We start from the raw sequence: 19,036 nt of genomic DNA, 5'->3' as shown, positions 1-19,036 counted from the left end.
TTGCATAGACACATATACATACTGACTCACACACACAGCTTGCAGCACAACATGACAGGTACACTGTTGACAGGTGTGAACGTACCATGACTGTGGTGCCAGCATTAATTTGCCAATGAATACTGGCACTATAATGACAGTTGTGTATCTGTGCGATATGTTTTTTGTACCAATGTGTCCCCATCTGTGTCTGACTCACTCGTGCCACTGGCATGTGCATGTCACAGTAACTTAAAAAAATTACTATGACATGTATATGTCTGCATTGGCCCCAATGTCCTATGCAGTGCCTACCCAACATACCCTGCCAATGTGCCTTCCCTACCTTTGAGTCTGGTGACGTCAGTCGGGTCAGTGGGTCAGTGGCAGCAGTGATAGCAGGTGTTGTCCAGACGTGTCCAGTTGAAGACAGGGGTGGAATGGGGAAAAGAGGTGAGTTTCATCCCTTCCCCCCCCCCAAACCGCCAAGAATTGGAGGTTGGACTGACACACTTTTCTTGGCTGTAAGGCACATCCAAATCTGAATGGGGGAAGGGTGGCTGCGGTTTCACTGGCATCCTCCTTTCCTTCTCCTGCCATCAACGCAGGCACTATTTCTTGACAGAGATGGCAGTTCGAATGTGGGCTTCCGTATATGGGACCGCCAACATCTAAATCTGGTGGGTGGGCCATCAGGGCTATGGATGGGTTTCCAGTTGAAAAGTCGACGGCGGAACCGTTACCGCCAACATCTAAATCAGGCACTCAGTCAGGACACATTGTAAGCATAAATTACCAACCAGAATATTGTCATGAAAAGAAACATAACTTGTAGGGACTAGATATCTTAATGTGATTATTTTGGGCAGGGTTGAAGCTCAAGGTTTTTGTTTAAAACCTATTGTTGTCAGTAGAATTGAACATCTTTGCATGAAGTTCCTAGTTTAGGTCTTATGTGAAATGGTTTTCAGGTTGCAGACCAGCTTCATATAGGCCAGAATTGCTTTACTTGGAAAATATGCCAGAATTTTTTAATGGGTATGTGCACTTGTAACCCTGCATGATCAAGACTTGGTCAGACCTCTGGAAAGGTATGAAGAAAGAGTACATTGTTCACGATGATATTGTATTTGTATAGTTGAATAAAATGTTATTTTTAAATATTTCTCTTGAGAGCAGTTTAGCTTTCATAGAATTCGTCAGCACAGAAAATAACTTTGAGAAGGGGCTAAAGAGTTTTGAATCACAGAGGGACCCTTATGAAGCCGAAATGTTTTTTTGAAGGAGCAGGGTACCATATTTTGGATGTTAAGTGTCAGGACTGGATTTTATTAAGTGGCAAGGAGCTAGATTTTATTAAGTGGCATAGCACAGGTATATAGACTTGTAACTATGGTGGGAAACATGACTATTTCTGCTTTTGCATGCATTGTACTACTACAATGTGCACATCAGATGAACAAGCAAACCAGGCTACTTTCACAATCTGTTATATTTTGTTCTAGCAAAGGAAACTTTGTTGATCCACATCTACAGGATGCAGTCAATACGTGTAAAATTCCATTTTTCATAAAGAAAACAATGGCGACCCTATTGAAACCTTGGGTAAGTTTAATGTATCTGTATTACCGGAATAAGGGCACACATGTTCAAGTCGTCAATGAACCAGGTTTTACCAAGGAAACAGTGAGTATTTAATCCTTATGGCCCACTTTCTGCATAAACACCTGACAGTGTGGTCTGAGGGGGTGGAGCTATCGCCCAAGGAGGCTTTGAAGAGACTTAAATTCATGGAGAATGATAGTACTTGTTTCATTGAAAAGTTAAATACATCTTAGTTCTTTTTCAAGGTTAAGTCCATGGTGAGTGACTATTCAGTGTGTCTGGCACTCATTGGACATCTCAGAGATATAGTGGAAAATATTAACTTGAGCACTCTGATAGACTTTGTCTTGTTTAGCAAGTGAATTTAACTAGGCACTCCTAGTGCTTAATTTTCCACAGTGGTTAGCTCCAAGTACCCATCTCTTTCCTTTACATTTCAATCTGTTCATTCATAAAGGTAGAAATATTGCTGAAAACATTCCACAATACAACAATCTTTTTCTGATACAAATAGCCTAATATTAATCCCTTTTGATACCAGTGTCACACTGATAAACATGTTAGAAATTGGGTTACTGCTGGACTGAAGTATGAGCCCTGATCAAGCAGCAACCAGAACCCTAGTCAGGCTAAGGTCCAGACAAACCCTAAACCTTTGACCCTGTCACCAGGCAGGTCGCTCCCCCCATCTGCCACGCAGCCCACTGTGGGTTGAACCTCCGTTGCCACTTTTGCCGCCTGACTACTCGCTCCCTTTTTTCTATTCCCCTGAGCTTGTGCTTCTGTGCCACTTGTTTTTTCCATTCTGTGCCCCTGTGTTTTGCATTCTGTACCCCTGTGCTCTGTTGTCCCTCTCCCGCCGTCTTTTCCCGCCGTTTTTTCCCCAGGTTTTCCCCTGGGTTTTTCCCTGGGTTTTTCCCTTGCTGCTGAGCCCCTGCTGCCCCTCCCCCTTCACTCCCATTGGCCGCCCCGCTCCCACCTCCCAGCTGCTCCTTCCTCCCTCTGCCCTCATATGGAGGCCGCGAAGCGGGGCGCGCCTGAGGCAAGCCCGTCTGCTCCCGTCCGCGCCTGGACCGCACCCAGCACCAGAACCCCTGGAACCCGCACCCCCCGCAACGCCAGACTGCACTACGACGCAAGCACCCTCCACGCACTCAACACCAGACGAGACCACCCCTGCTACAGGGCCACCCCGAAACGCACCCAGGGGCCTTTCACCTGCCGGAACTGCAGATTCACCAGCATCCAACCCTCCACACCACCAGCCAGAGAACCCAACCACCTCCGCTGCATCCTCCTCAACACCCGCTCCGCTCGCAAGCACGCCATCGAACTTTGGGACCTCCTAGACTCCACTGCCCCTGACGTTGCCTTCCTGACGGAGACCTGGCTGAACGCCACCTCAGCACCAGACATTGCCATAGCCATCCCACAGGGCTACAAGATCTCCCGCAGAGACCGCACCAACGGAGTGGGAGGAGGAATCGCCATCATCCACAAAGACTCCATCAAAATCTCAACGAACACCGATGACACCCTCACCACCGCCGAGCACATGCACTTCCAGATCCACACCGACCCCAACACCACCCTCAGAGGAACTCTCATCTACAGACCTCCCGGACCCCGCCCACAGTTCAGTGGCACCATCGCTGACCTCATCAGCACCCACGCCCTCGCTTCCACGGACTACATCCTCCTCGGGGACCTGAACTTCCACCTCGAGAACAACAACGACGCCAACTCCACCGCCCTGATCGACAACCTCGCCAACCTCGGACTCAAACAGCTAGTAACGACACCCACTCACGCTGCTGGACACACGCTTGACCCCATCTTCTCCGCAAGCCCCCACGTCTCCTTCAACCACACCACCGAACCACACTGGACCGACCACAGATGCGTCCACTTCACCTTCAGAAAACCCACCACACACCACCGCACCCAACAGCTACCACGCCGCTGCTGGGGCAAGGTCACCGGGGACCAACTGACTACCGCCCTCGCCCTGCGACCACCCACCGACCCCACCGACCCAGACACCGCCGCGACCCACCTTACACAGTGGATCAATGACTGCGCCAACACCCTCGCCCTTCTCAAGACCTTTACAACCAACCACACCAACAAGAAAGCCGCCTGGTTCACCGAGGACCTCCTGATTTCCAAGCACACCTGTCGGAAGCTGGAGAAGACATGGCTCCACGACCGAACACCAGACAACCACACAGCCCTCAAGAGCGCCACCCGCAGACATCACCAACTCATCAGGACCGCCAAGAAGATCGCCTTCAAGGACCGCCTAGACAACAACGCACACAACACCAAAGAGCTCTTCAGCATCGTGAAAGAACTCTCCAACCCCAGCTCCATCACCAACGACATCCCGCCATCTCAAGACCTGTGCGACTCCTGGCCACCTTCTTCCACCGCAAGATCACCGACATCCACGACAGCTTCAACCCCGACCCCCCTCACCCACCACCGAGTCCACCACCCCTGCGACTACCACTCGCACCAGTCGCCTGACCGTCTGGTCCAGCGTCAGCGACGAAGACACCATCAAAACCATGAACTCCATCCACTCCGGATCCCCATCGGACCCCTGCCCTCCCCACGTCTTCAACAAAGCCAGCGCAGCCATCGCGCCCCACCGCCGGAAAACAATCAACTGTTCCTTCGAGACAGCAACCTTCCCAGAAAGCTGGAAGCACGCCGAGATCAACGCCCTTCTGAAGAAGCCCAAGGCGGACCCCAAGGACCTCAAGAACTTCCGTCCCATCTCCCTGCTCCCTTTCCCGGCAAAAGTGACCGAGAAGATTGTCAACAAACAGCAGACCCGCTACCTCGAAGTCAACAACATCCTGGACCCGTCCCAATCTGGTTTTCGCAGTAACCACAGCACCGAGACCGCCCTCATCGCCGCCACTGATGACATCAGGACCCTGATGGACAAAGGAGAAACAGCTGCCCTCATCCTCCTGGACCTATCAGCAGCCTTTGACACGGTCTGCCACCGCACCCTATCAGCACGCCTCCATGACGCCGGTATCCAAGAGAAGGCCCTGGCCTGGACCACATCCTTCCTTTCCGGCAGAACCCAGAGCGTCCGCCTCCCACCCTTCCGCTCCAAAACCACTGAGATCATCTGCGGCGTCCCACAGGGATCCTCCCTCAGCCCAACACTGTTCAATATCTACATGGCCCCCCTCGCCCACGTCGCACGACAACACAACCTCAACATCATCTCCTACGCCGACAACACCCAGCTGATCATATCCCTCACCGAAGATCCCGACACCGCCAAAGCTAACCTCCACCGAGGAATGAAGGCCATAGCCGACTGGATGAAGGACAGCAGACTGAAGCTGAACTCACACAAGACAGAGGTCCTCATTCTCGGACCCACCCCATCAGCCTGGGACGACTCTTGGTGGCCCATGTCACTAGGCACAGCCCCGGAACCCACGGACCACGCACGCAACCTGGGGGTCATCCTCGACTCCACTCTCTCCATGACCAGGCAAGTCAACGCCGTCTCCGCGTCCTGCTTCAACACCCTCCGTATGCTCCGCAGGATCTTCAAATGGATCCCCCTCGACATGAGAAAAACCGTTACCCAGGCTCATGTCACTAGGCACAGCCCCGGAACCCACGGACCACGCACGCAACCTGGGGGTCATCCTCGACTCCACTCTCTCCATGACCAGGCAAGTCAACGCCGTCTCCGCGTCCTGCTTCAACACCCTCCGTATGCTCCGCAGGATCTTCAAATGGATCCCCCTCGACATGAGAAAAACCGTTACCCAGGCTCTCATCACCAACAGACTCGACTACGGGAACGCCCTCTACTCAGGAACTACAAACAAGCTCCTGAGACGACTCCAACGCATCCAGAACGCCTCGGCCTGACTCATCCTCGATGTCCCCCGCCGCAGCCACATCACACTCCACCTGAGAGGCCTGCACTGGCTCCCCATCAACAAAAGGATCACCTTCAAGCTCCTGATCCACGCACACAAAGCACTGCACAACACCGGACCCACCTACCTCAACAACCGACTCAGCTTCCACACCCCCACCGAAGCCTCCGCTCAGCCAACCTCTCCCTCGCCACAGTCCCCCGCATCCGAAAAACCACCGCCGGCGGCAGATCCTTCTCCTACCTCGCTGCCAAGACATGGAACACTCTCCCCACCATCCTACGACAGACCCAGGACCTGCTGGCCTTCAGAAGACTCCTCAAGACCTGGCTCTTCGACCAGTAGCACCCCCCCTCCCCAGCGCCTTGAGACCCTTGCGGATATGTAGCGCGCTTTACAAATGCAGTGATTGAAATAACCTGTACTCATCCACTGGTAGCCTGCCAGAGAGCGGTCAGGCTTAACGTAGAGGCAGTGTGTAAAGTACTTGTGCAACACATCAAACTGTAAAAAAAAAAAGTGAAAACACCATACAATAAAGATTCACCACCAGGTGTGAATTGAATAAACAAAACAAAACAACAAAAATCCAAGCAGTAGAACCAGACTTATTGAATTTCAAAATGTTAAATACAAATGGTGCCAAGATGCTCAAGGGCTGTTGGGGATGCTGGCTATTGGCACCAGACAGGGACAATGTCACAAATTCAGGCTGACCACGATGGAGTGTGGATCAGTGACATGGACCCAGTTAGGGCTGCTGAACAAAGTGGTGGCAGAGCATTGCAGGGATCTGCGTTGCACACCTGAGGGGATGCATCAGTTTGAAAATGCAGTAAGGCTGCAATGCAAGGTCCTGTTGTGTCGAAGACGAGGATGCTGTCGACTGGCCATGCGATGCAAAGGCCAGTGTGGAGGATTGTGTTGCTTTATTTTATACTAAGAGGAAACGATGCCAAAGAATGCAGAACTCTTAGTCTGAGTAATGCATTTATTAAGGCACTTCCCAGATACAACAGTGATTATATACAGTGAAAATATATATATATATACAATCAAGCTAAATAATTAAGAATTAAAATGCATCACCATGGGGGTTGAAGCCTTCATCAAAGCCTTCATCTTTGTCAGCATTAAGCCGAAGGACCCTGAACGGCTGAGGCAGGAGGTCTTCCCAACATGGGATTTTTTCCATGAACAGTGCATCTGCTTTCAGGCGAGCTTATTCTTCAGTGCCAAGTTTCCCCACCTTATATACCTTAAACAACCTCAAGAGGAAGATTCTAGCAATCCCTCCTCTCTTCGATTATGAAATTCAAGCGCTGGCTGTACTCAGTCTGTGTCAAAAGCACACAAAGGAACGGGCCATGCCCCAATGCATATTCCAGAGACATTAGAGCTGTATTTTTCCTTTATAAAAACATTCCCAGGCTGAGACTCTCTTATCACGCCTATCTTCCACATCTCCCATGTTGTGTTTCAGTACGGTTTAACCCTGTGCTGGTGAGAAAAGCGCAAAAACTTTCTGTGTGGAAAACAAGCTCGGGTTGACAGCACCTAAAGGTAAGCAATCCTTGTAGCAGCAGAGATGTTTCAGTTCTGCTTGAAGATGTGCTGCTCAGCCAAGGAGATGATTCAGTTCTGCTCGGGTGTACGTTGCTCAGCAGAGAGGATACGTGGGTTCTCCTGGTAAGCAACTTAGGCCCATTTTCAAGGGGCCAGGAGTGAGATGTCACAGTAGACTCACAGATAGCAGAGTCCACATGCAGAAGCAGGGTGGTTGGAAGTCTTTTATGTCCCTGAGACGTCAGATCAGCAGGTCAGCCAACTAGCCCCTGGAGTCACTCTGGGTTCAAGTGATGCAGGTCCAGTCCTTCTCACCCAGGCAGAGGGCAGCAGCCAGCATGTCAGCCCAGTAAAACAGGAGTCCAGCAAAGTGCAGTCCAACAGAGTAGCAGCCCTTCAGCACCACATCAGTCCTTCTTCCTAGCAGAGAATCCATAGGTCCAGAAGAGTACTGAAGTGGTGGTGTCTGAGGTCCAGGACATATACCCAGCACTGCCTTTGGAGTGGAGGAGACTTCAGAGACAGTACTTTGAAATGCACAGAGGTCCTGTCCTTCCATCCCTTGCTCCAGATTGACTATAGGGGGTATGAAGCCTTTTGTGTGTGGACAGGACACATCCTATTCAGGTGTAAGTGAGACTGTGCCCAGCTACTCCCTTCCATTCTGCCCAGGATGGCCCATCAAGTCACACCTAAGCTCCTGTGCGTGTGTCTGTCTAGAAGCAATACACAAAGCCCAGCTATCATCCACCCTAAACATATGATCAGTGTTAGACTTTTCATCCTTGGAGTGGTCTCCCTTAACTTTTTGCCTCTGTTCCCCAGGTTGTTGATGTGTGCTGGACTCTGATTTTGCAGTTTCTGTTACTCTGGGCACTTTACCACTGCTAACTAGTGTTAAAGTGCAAGTGCTCCTTTACAAAATATGTATGTGACTGGTTTGTCCATGATTGGCATATTTGATTTACTAGTAAGTCCCTAGTAAAGAGCACTGGAGATGCCAGAGCCTGTATATCAAATGCTACTAGTGGGCCTGCAGCACTGGTTGTGCCACCCACATAAGTAGCTCTGTAATCATGTCTCAGACCTGCCACTGCAGTGTCTGTGCATGTAGTTTTAACTGTAAATTCGACTTGGCAAGTTAACCCACTTGCAAGGCCTAAACTTTCCCTTTTTTTACATGTCAGACACCCCTAAGGTAGGCCCTGGGTAGCCCCAAGGGCAGGGTGCAGTGTATGGTTAAGGTAGGGCATATAGTAATATGTTTTATATGTCCTGACAGTGAAACATTGCTAAGTTCGTTTTTCACTGTTGCAAGGCCTGTCCCTCTCATAGGTTAACATGGGGGCTACTTTTAAATCTGATCAAATTGTAGATTCCCTTTGAGAGCGGATGGACATGTGGAGTTTGGGGTCTCTGAGCTCACAATTTAAAAATACATCTTTTAGTAAAGTTGATTTTAAGACTGTGTGTTTGAAAATGCCACTTTTAGAAAGTTAGCATTTTCTTGCTTATACCATTTCTGTGACTCTGCCTGTTTGTGGATTCCCTGTCTGGGTCAGTTTGACAGTTGGGCTGGTTGCACCTCACACTAGGCAGTGACACAAAAGGAGCTGGGGTGTGGTCTGCATTTCCTGATGAGCCATCTGTGCTAGGAGGGAGGGGAGGAGTGGCCAACCCCCTGGTGGGATTTCACATTCAAAATATACTTTACTTTGAAGTAGGCCTACTTCAAAGGAGAAATTGGGTATAAGAAGGGCACCCAAAACCACAGACTTTACAAACACTTCTGGAACCAAGAGGAACCTCTGCCTGGAGAAGAGCTGAAGAGCTGAGGAAGAAGACCTCCCCTGCCTGTGACTGTGCTTTGTGGAGCTATCCTGCAGTTGCTGCTTCTGCCAGTGTAAGAGGGCAAAGAGTGGACTTTGTGTGCCTTCCATCTTGAGAAGAAATCTCCAAGGGCTTGATTTAGAGCTTGCCTCCTGTTGTTTGAAGTCTCAGGGACAGCAAAGGCTTCTCTCTGCCAGCACCTGGAGTCTCTGGAGAGACCTCTACTCTGCCCTGTGGTGCCCATCCAGGTCTTGGGGCCTTGAAAGGAGAATCTAGTAGAACAAGAAGAGGAAATCGACACACTGACGCCGCGTGGGGAAAATTTCAATGCGACCGCCGGAAAAATCGACTCGCTGCCGGCTTCGCAGCTGAAATCTACGCTCGCCTGCAACGCGACTGAAGAATCGACGCCCGCGGCTGGAGAAACGTCACGCAGCATCCCTGACGGAGGTTGGGAGATCGCACCCGCGCTGCGTGGTTTTCGGATCATCGTGCGGCAGAAGTCTGGACCTGTGTGCGGACCGAATGGACGCATCGCTCTCCTGTGGAGAGAAGAACTGACGCCCACTGACTCGATAGAAGGGGGAAACAATGCAAGATCTCACTCATGAGCGATATCGATGCACTGCAAGCCCTTTTAGATGCACACCCGCCCATGCAGGGTTATTTTTGACGCACACCAGGTAGATTTTCAAGCTAGCAGCACTTGTGTGGGTTTAAAAATACTTAAAAGACTCTTTTTGATATTTAATTGATGACTTGTGTATTTTGGATTTTTGTCGTTTTGGTCTTGTTTTGTTTAGATAAACATTTCCTATTTTTTTTAACCTGTGTTGTGTCATTTTGTAGTGATTTCATTAAGTTACTGTGTGTGTTGGTACAAATCTTTACACCTAGCACTCTGATGTTAAGCCTACTGCTCTGCCAAGCTACCAAGGGGGTAAGCAGGGGTTAGTTGAGGGTGAGTCTCTTTTACCCAGACTAGAGTGAGGGTCCTTGCTTGAACAGGGGGTAACCTGCCTGTCAACCAAAGACCCCATTTCTAACAATCAGGGACAGGCAGCAGGCACAAAATGGCTAAAGCAAGAAAATAACAACTTTCTAAAAGTGGCATTTTCAAAATTGCAATTTAAAATCCAACTACACCATAAGTTTGGATTTTAAAATGTGATTCCAGAGACACCAGACTTGAAAAAGTATCTCTTCCCAAATGAGGATTACACTTATAAAATATAATAAGGTAATCCCAATGTTACCCTATGGGGGAGATGGGCCTAGCAGTAGTGAAAAACGGATTTAAGGTTTTTTCACTACCAAGACATGTCAATCTTAAAAGTACATGTCCTGCTTTTTAAATACATTGCACCTTGTCCTCTTGGATGTCCAGGGCCTACCCTAGGGGTGACATATGTACTAGAAAGGAAGGTTAGGGCCTTGCAGAACTGTTATTTTGCCAGGTCAAAATGGCAGTTCAAACCTGCACACACAGGCTCTGCGTTAGCAAGCCTGAGACATGGTTACAGGGCTATGTCAGTGGGTGGCACAATCAGTGCTGCAGGCTCACAAGTAGCCTTTAATTTACAGGCCCTGGGCACATGTAGTGTACTTTACTAGGGACATATAAATAAATTAAATGTGCCATTTGGGAGAGCAGAAACACTTTGGCACTGGTTAGCAGTGGTAAAGTGCACAGAGTCATAAGGCCAATAAAATTAAATTCAGAAAAAAAAGGAGGAGAAGGGTAAATCATCACCTGATCAGCTTATCCCATTGGTCTGAATCCTGAAGGTGTTCCGTATGTGAGCTTATCATATGAAATGAAAGCTGACCCTTACAAGGATGAGATGACTCTAGCCTCATTCACTTCACCAAAGGTGTTCATTTTCCTTGCAGCTGGACAGTGTTCCTAGTTGGGATAGTTGGCACAGCCAAAACCACCGCCCTGCTAAAAGAAAAGTGAATATTTTTGGCTGAGTGAATTAGGCAAGAGCCACCTCATCTTTATTAAAGGGAGACTTCATGTAAAATGTACCAGTTAGAAAACGTATGATTTTTGTGTGAGCTTTTTCTGGAATCTGTTTCATACTAGTGGGGTCTGGGGATTATCAACCACATATGTACATTTTAATTTCTCGCCCTTTCCCTAGATTCTGTTCCCCTGGCCTCTGTTTTGATTTGTCATTGGCTTTTCCTAGCTACTAATTCTCAATATCCAAATCTATTTTTAATCAAATTATATTTTTTTCAGAGTCCCCGCGTGGCCAGTTCTTTAAATTCAATGTGTGAAGCCAGGTAAGAAGAGACAATTTAATTTTCTTTTGTGGTTTGATAAGATCAGTATTGCAAATAATTGTATTTGTGTAATTCTTGCTGAATGTTAAGTTAACAAATACCTATTTCTGTGTCTGACCATCCCACTATTAAAACTTGGACCGTTAAAGTTCTTGCCGTACCACAAGATTACATTTTGTATTTTAAGCATTGGTCAACATGTTGATTTGAAGCAGTTGAACTTTAAGCTCAAATGAAAAAAGGAGATCAGGGACTTAAAACACACATTCTCTGAATTCACAAAATAAAAAATAAAAACTTTCAGAGACTCACGCCTCCTTTGGAGCACCTTTTAACACTTTTTCCAATGTACCCACCTTTCCAGAACTACGACTGGAATGTTATGCCAGTTACGGGTTACCAGATGTACTCATGAGCAAGTCATGCAACTTTTTCAAGTATTATAATTTTCATAATATATAATTGTGTGCAAGGTATTCCATATTTTGGAATTACAAATTATGTGCAAAGTATTCCATATTTTGGAATTACAAATGCTGATGTGCAACTTTTTTCATCTAGTGGAAAAAAATCCTCCCTGGAGAAACCACTTTCTGCATAGACCCCCTCTCCTCCCCGGTAGGACTGCAGGAGGGCTTCAGTGACTGATGCACTGATGCTCTGTGTACAGGAGGGTTGTCACACAAGATATCTTGTATTCTAGGGGCCAAAGGTTTCCACTAACGAAGGATGTTAGTACATCACAGAATATGTTTTCAGGACGTGTTTCCTGAATTGGGAAGTGCCAGTATGACAGACTCACTGTACATCATATACCACAGCTCATAGTGTTATTTGCAATGTATGTCTAAATCCCCAAAAACTCTATCATAGAACAGGCAAGCTTTTCAACTTAAGCACCCTGTAACTCACCTTGAACTCTTTGCTTCCTCGTCCTACCAGTTAATCAAGCTCTCCAATTTCTCCATGCACAGGTGGGAAGGTTGCTGCAGACGTTTTCCTGTATGCTTCTATTCGAGGTGGAAGTTACTAGAAAGCCCCATCAAGTGCCAGGACAGTGTCTAGTTAATGGGTGCAAGAATTGACTGCCAGTGCTCCATCACTCCGGCAGCACAATATGTTGCTCTGTTCAGGAGGCGAACGACGTTGACTTCTTATCCCACCCACTTTTACCTCTGACTTTATGAAATTAATATTTTGCAAGGTTCTGACTACCTTTACAATACCCTTTTCTATACATTGCAAATTTTTAACCTTAGATGTAGTTCCATGGACAAATGTAGTCTTACAGACAACATTTACACAATAGCAAGGACATCTCAAACCCAAGGTTCTGAAAGAATGACAAGGGGTATATCTCCACTCCACCTGAGATATAAAAACTAAGGAAAGCAAAATCATACACCAGGCCAGGCCCCAGACTGGGTATCCAGCTCTTTGAAAACATTACCCTCAAGTAATTGTGGCTGTTTTTCAGAAAATAACCTAAATATTCACCTACATTGGTGCACCATCCAGCTACATGTTTTTTTCAAAAACATAAATGAATTACCTGGTGAAGCTGTGACCAAAGTCAAGATCTCTAGACGTGTAGGTTATCACCTGAATCACTATACAAAAGCTCCACAAAACTTCAGGGTGGAAATTGTTTACATTCTATTTTAAGGAGTAGGTGCTAGGAGCAAGGAATAATCAAAGTAGCCAAAGCCTTTATTTCTTAAAGTTCTGACGGTTTGCCCAAAGAACAGGCTGGCTTAGTGCTCCTGGTATAATTATGGATGCATTTTTCTGGATGTTCTTAAGCGCAAATCCTTGAAATCTCCTTGGCAGATACGGCTGAAGGTTAGAACCCAGATTTTCCAAAATCAGCAAAATGTGCAGTAGGTCACAGCACCAGGCCTGCAGTCTCTTGGTGCTATTTGCTCATCTAAAGCACATGTTGTTTCCACAGTGTGCTTATGGGCGCAAAGTTGGGCAGAGGAGGAAGGGAGGTGTCTAACATTTAGCAAAGAGAGATTGTGTGCCTCTCGACTAGATAAATAACATTAATATGATAGTATTCAAATGCCATATTTTCTTGGGGGATAGGCCAGGGAACTAGTATGTTCTTTAAATGAAAAACAAAAATCAGCTTGCAAAGAGAAGATTGATTGTTAAAGATGACTTGCATTCTATACAGCAAGCAAAAACTGCAGGGAAAACATGAGGATTTTTTTTTTTGTAAAAAAAAAAAAGGATAATTGTGTGGGCTCCAGTTTGGTGCCATTTCTTTTCCCACTAGATCATGTTATTCACAGACCGCAATGCCAGACCACAAACTTAAACATAGTCAACTTTAAGCAACGAGTTCAAACCAACAAATATTGTACAACTGAAGTCCATGGGAATAGATTGACCTAGACATAGGCACATAGCTACAAATTGTGGGCCAGGACTGGTCCTAACAATGAAAGGCTTTTGGTGAACATTAGTAGTAGCTTAAAAAAATCATTTCCATGAGGTGTGCTGATGTCCAAGAAAAGGGACAGACAGTAGCATATCCCACCGTACATTAAGCAATCTGCCCTGTAAATGAAGTTTAGAGTACTTAGGGAAAGATGAATTGTCCAATGTCCAGGAGCTTTCGTTAAGTTGATACCCAGGCGTAACTCGAATTAGAAAGTAAAAAAGCAACAGGAAAAGGCAAGAGGTGCACAGCTGGTGCATAGAACGCTTGTTGAGAGGTCCACTGTTGGTGCACACATAGCCTACTACTGTGGTAAGAGGTTCACATTTGGTGCGCACACAGCATAGGGTAGTTTGAACAGCTGATGCAAATACACCCTATTGTAGTCTTCAAGAGGTGAACATCACGTGCATACACACCCTAATGTAGCTTGGCAAGAGGTGCACAGAAGGTACATAAACAGTTTAGTTTAGCCTGGCTCTTAATAGACTCCAAAGAAGATTGGGGGCACTAGCAAATATTTATGATCTTTGTTACTCAAAATTGTGAAGTAAAATCCTTACCCCCATTGCTCTATCGGTCAACGCATGCGGGAGCAGACCCAAATTGCTGTAAAGAGGTGTTTATTAAAATAGCTGAGGAAACTACTTGGTTTTTGGAAGAAAACTGCTGTTCTACAATGTGCCAAGGTACATAAAGTTGTGACTAGTGCTTTTTTACATTGAGTTGTCTTAGGGCGATCTATTCCTGGTGGCGCATTGTTACTGATGTTTTATTTTATTTTATTGGAGTTACAGGATTTAAACCAACAAGATGGGCTTACCACTCTTGATTATAAAGATCACGATAGCCTATCTTTATCACTGAGTCAAAGTCCTGATAAAATTCAAGAAGTGAACCTTTTTAGTGTGCCTTCTATGTAACTGTGATCTCCAGCTTACAGAATGCTATATATCAGTGGTTCCCAACTTTTTGAGTTCTTTGGTCCCCCACTTTACCATTACTGGAAATTGTGGAACCCCACTGAATCATTATTGGAATTCAGGGACCCAGGCCTTAACATTTTTGATGATTTCAACTTCAAAACAATACACACAAAAATACAGAAACAAGCATTCCATCAAACACCTGCACAAATTATAACACGTTTTATCTAATTTGCAAACAAATATTAAAAAATATTTGTTTTTTTATTTGAATAGGAAGATTGGAGCTTTTCTAAGTTCAATTGAAGCCACACTTCGTCCATGCTATATTCTGTTTGATGCATCTGCACTGCTCCCAAAAATCTATCTGAGGATATTAGTTTAATTTTTAGCCTCCAATTTCAATTTCCTTGACATTTAAAGTGTTTTCAAAATTTTAATTTTACATGTAGCCACTTTATTATATACACTTTATTGTTATGTTAATATTAGTTAATTTTCTAAGCAGTCATGGACCCCCTGAGGAGGCTTTGCAGACGCCCAGAGGTTCCGGACAACAGGTTGGGAACCACTGCTATATGTAATTGACGATCACTTGTTGACCATATTTTTGCATATTATTATTTACAAGTCTCTTTCATAAACGTTTAGGTCAGTAAAGGATCTATGGGCCCACCAGAAAATACGACAGGTACTTGTTTTTAATTTTCTTAGCTCTACTGCCAGCTCGTTCTTTTTGCTTGTTATTGGTTTGAAATTCATGTCTGTGTGCTTTGTTAAAGTCGATGTTCACCCTGAAAGAACAAGTGGGCACATTTTTGTAATGTTGTAATACATGCATATGCTTGTGATGCTCATGTGCCGTCCTCATGGTTGTCCTCTCGTTTAGACCTCAGGATTCAATAACAACTCCAGATATCATTTGAACCTAAGAAGCGAGGAGATAATACGGAGAATAGCAGGATCTATACATTTTAGATTAAAGGAAGAAATACCCACTATACTTGCTTGTGTGTTCCATGGAGTACTTAGCTTAACATAATGGCACTGAGCTTAGTGGAGCAGTTACTGGAGCCCATAGATTGCTCGTCGTCATGAACAAGCGAGGTTGTCATTTTACACCGTGTTGCGAATGTGTCACTGGACTGTGTAGTTCTGTTCCATGGGGGATGCAGTATTGCATTGCCTCTTTAGCAAATTTCATGGGGCATAGATTTAGCTGGTGATCACGTTACAGCAGAGTCGGGCACTATGTCAACATCAGGCACACAGCCATCTTGAGGGTGTTTCCTGCAATGCCTGTGATGAAGTAATCACACCACCTCAGCGGCCATTTTCTACTACCTATCAATGGGGAGTAAAAGTATTGTAGCTGTCTGCACTTATGCTATCGATTTGTTTTCAATACATATTTGAGGAAATCTCTAAGTGCTGCTGGCATTCTTATCTTCAAGTATCGATTACTCTTGCCAGACCTGCCAACTTCTACTAAAATCTTACAGTGTGAGGAATGGTGTTGGGGCCTTGGAGGGGGCATGGCCTCGTCCCAGAAGCACCTAAGAGACACTTTTGCCCCCACCATGGCCCCTAGTCCCCTAGTCTGAAACAAAAACCAAAGCTTGCTGAGGCTGTTGACAATGTCCTGGGGTGTTTTCATACCCATTAATGCACATCAGCAATTGAAAGACTCTAAAAACAAGCTGAGAACAACTGTTTCAGCTTGTTTTCCCTGCCACTGTGTGATACTGGCTCCTCACCGGGGGACCTTGTGATCGAAGCCGATATTGTGTTTTATATAGTGCACCGTGTGAGTTGGCGGGTCTGTCTTGCATTGTTACTTCGAGTGATTGATTCATATTTGGCCATACAAGTTACGTGTGGTAACACCTCAATACTTGAGAAGTGCAGGCCATTTCATTAGGAACACCTCAATAATTTTGACTGGATTTGTTCATACTTTTCCATATGACTAACTTATCATCTAATTGAAAAGTTTACAATAAGATTGATTATTTTGTCCTGTCTATCAGCTGACGGATCACTGGAATTATACAATTGTGCAGCCATGCTGATTTTTGTATAGTTATAAATTTGCCACATGATGCATCATCTGCCGAATAATCTGCATAGTTTAGCAAAAAAATGTTGTTTCTAGCCCAACTAGTTTGAAAGTTACTAAAATACTAAAAAAAATGCAGGGACATGTGTTGCCACGCAGTGGACAGCCCTTTGCTAAGCTAGACTGGTCACCTGTCTGTTCCTTATTGCTATATTTAGGTGTTAGACTGGTACTAATGAAGAGCAACCAATGCCCTGAGAGTGTTACCAAGTTTAAAAATGACAAAATAATGACATAATACTATTACAAAATGTGCTGCATTATGCCACATAATTTGCCCTTTCGTGCTGCATATTTTACTCAACCCTGCCGCATAATTTGACCCTCTTTTCTACTGCATAATTCCAGTGGTCCTACATATAGTACCAGTGATCCGGATCAAGGGAATTGCTGCAGTTTTCAAAGCATGCACAGTGGAGGTCATGTAAAACAACCGTCCGGATTCTTGCAAAGCCCAGGCAGACCACAACAGCAGTGGAAACATTGAATTAGAGTGTTTGAACACTATTTAGTGGCATTTATATTAGTAGTGCTAATATTTCACATTCCAGGAAACTTGCACCTTTATTTAATTGTTTAGGTGCTTAAGGCCAAAAAGTATTTGATCACTTACCTACAGCACAAACCGATGCATCTGAAGAAGAAGGTTGGACTGTATATCAGGAAGCAACAAAATAATTGCTTTACATTTGTTTAGAGGAATTGAGTTTTTTAGAGATTTAAATGTTATTCATTTAAACAGTCTAACAGTGGAACTATTGATCATTGCATTGCGTCTTTGAGGATTCTTGTGAGCATGTGTAATTTTGATAACAGTGTAGATCAATACATTAGAGATCAACTTGTTTTGTATTGTGCAGCGAGGAAAGTGCATGAGCACTTGTCATGTTGCACAGAGCCTACACTTAATCAAAACTATCAACATTGCTATGGGAACTGAAAGATTTACCGTATTTATCGGCGTATAACACGCACTTTTTCTCCCTGAAAATAGGGGGCAAATGATGTGTGCGTTTTACACGCCGATATAATGTTAAGGACCCATAGTACATACCGAAATTTAAGTTTATGAGCTGCGTGTTATACGCCGGTGCTTGTTATACGCCGATAAATACGGTACTTAGTCAGTATGTTTTATAAATAAGGATGTGGGTGGAGGAGAATGTGTGAGTGTTGCTTTTAGCCAGGTCAAAGAAGAAAAACATGGAAAATCTGGGGGAAGTGATAAATACAAACACATGTCAAAGGGCCAGATGTATCAAATGATTTTGCACTCGCAAACTGCGAAATCGGCCGTTTGCGAGTGCAAAATCGTAGTCTGCAATGCATCAAAGGCATTCGCAGACCACAAAATGAAAATTGCAAAAATTGCGATTTTCTGCGTTGCGACCTGGATTTTGCGAATCGCGATTTTTCGCAGAATGGTATTTTGCACATGCAAAATACCATTGTCTGCAACCAGGTGGTAACCTGGTGCAAAATTTAAAAATGCAGTAAAACTGCATTTTTAAATTTAATATGTAAAGCACACATGCCCTTTTGGCATGTGTGTACTTTACATGGAAAAAATAAATAAATTGGGGTGCAGGAGAGGGGGCCTTAGGCCCCCAGCACCCTGGCCTTTTGCATTTCCCAAATTGCGATTTCTGTTTCAGAAATCGCAATTTAGGAAATACAAAAAATTTGCAGCTATGGGCCAACAGGCCCATAGCTGCGAATGGGGCCAGTATTGCAATTTGCGATTCGGTAATGGCATTTGCGATTTTTAAGAAATCGCAATTACCGAATCGCAAATGTGATACATGGCCCTTTGCGAGTCGGTAATTGCGATTTCTTAAAAATCGCAATTACCGAATCGCAATGGGCCAGATTCATACATCTGGCCCTAAAACTAATATTTGTTACAGATGTGGTCGAAGCATATCAGTCATAATGTAAATTGCCCTGCTATCGGGAAAAAGTGTAATAAGTGTCAGAAGGCTGGTCATATTATATGAATTGTAAACCAGCTTGTAGTGTAGTCAAGGTGAATAGTGTTCATAATGTGGAAATTCAGGAAATTACCAAGAGGGTAATTCTATCTGTAGAAATTGGTGATATACAATGTAAAATGGAGGGTGGCCCATTCTGTAAAATTACTATTGGGAAAGTTGAATTGGATGTCATGGCTGATTCTGGTTTGTCAGTAACTATATTGGATATTGGGACTTTCAAGAAACCGTGGAGCAACGTGAAGTAGTGTAAGTCTGACATTAAAGCTGTTGCATATAGTGATAAGGAAATAGAAACGGTAGTTTTTTCCAAGATATTATGGGATTCAAGGACAGGGAAATTAAAACAAAAATGTACT

At 45.1% G+C, this 19,036-nt stretch overlaps 1 protein-coding gene across 1 annotated transcript in view; it reads left to right on the top strand.

Annotated features, from left to right (window-relative positions):
- Positions 1 to 19,036, top strand: part of LOC138293500 (vitamin D3 hydroxylase-associated protein-like) — a 392,308-nt gene that overhangs the window by 297,723 nt on the left and 75,549 nt on the right. The window contains exons 10-12 of the mRNA XM_069232738.1: positions 1,485 to 1,584; positions 11,152 to 11,195; positions 15,219 to 15,258. Coding sequence (XP_069088839.1) covers positions 1,485 to 1,584; positions 11,152 to 11,195; positions 15,219 to 15,258 — 184 coding nt within the window. The remainder of the gene's footprint in view (positions 1 to 1,484; positions 1,585 to 11,151; positions 11,196 to 15,218; positions 15,259 to 19,036) is intronic.

This window comes from Pleurodeles waltl, chromosome 4_2 (assembly GCF_031143425.1).
Source record: "Pleurodeles waltl isolate 20211129_DDA chromosome 4_2, aPleWal1.hap1.20221129, whole genome shotgun sequence".
In the NCBI taxonomy this organism is placed as follows: Eukaryota; Metazoa; Chordata; class Amphibia; order Caudata; family Salamandridae; genus Pleurodeles; species Pleurodeles waltl.
Note: the sequence above shows the minus strand (reverse complement) of the source record. Positions and strands in the feature narration are given on the sequence as shown.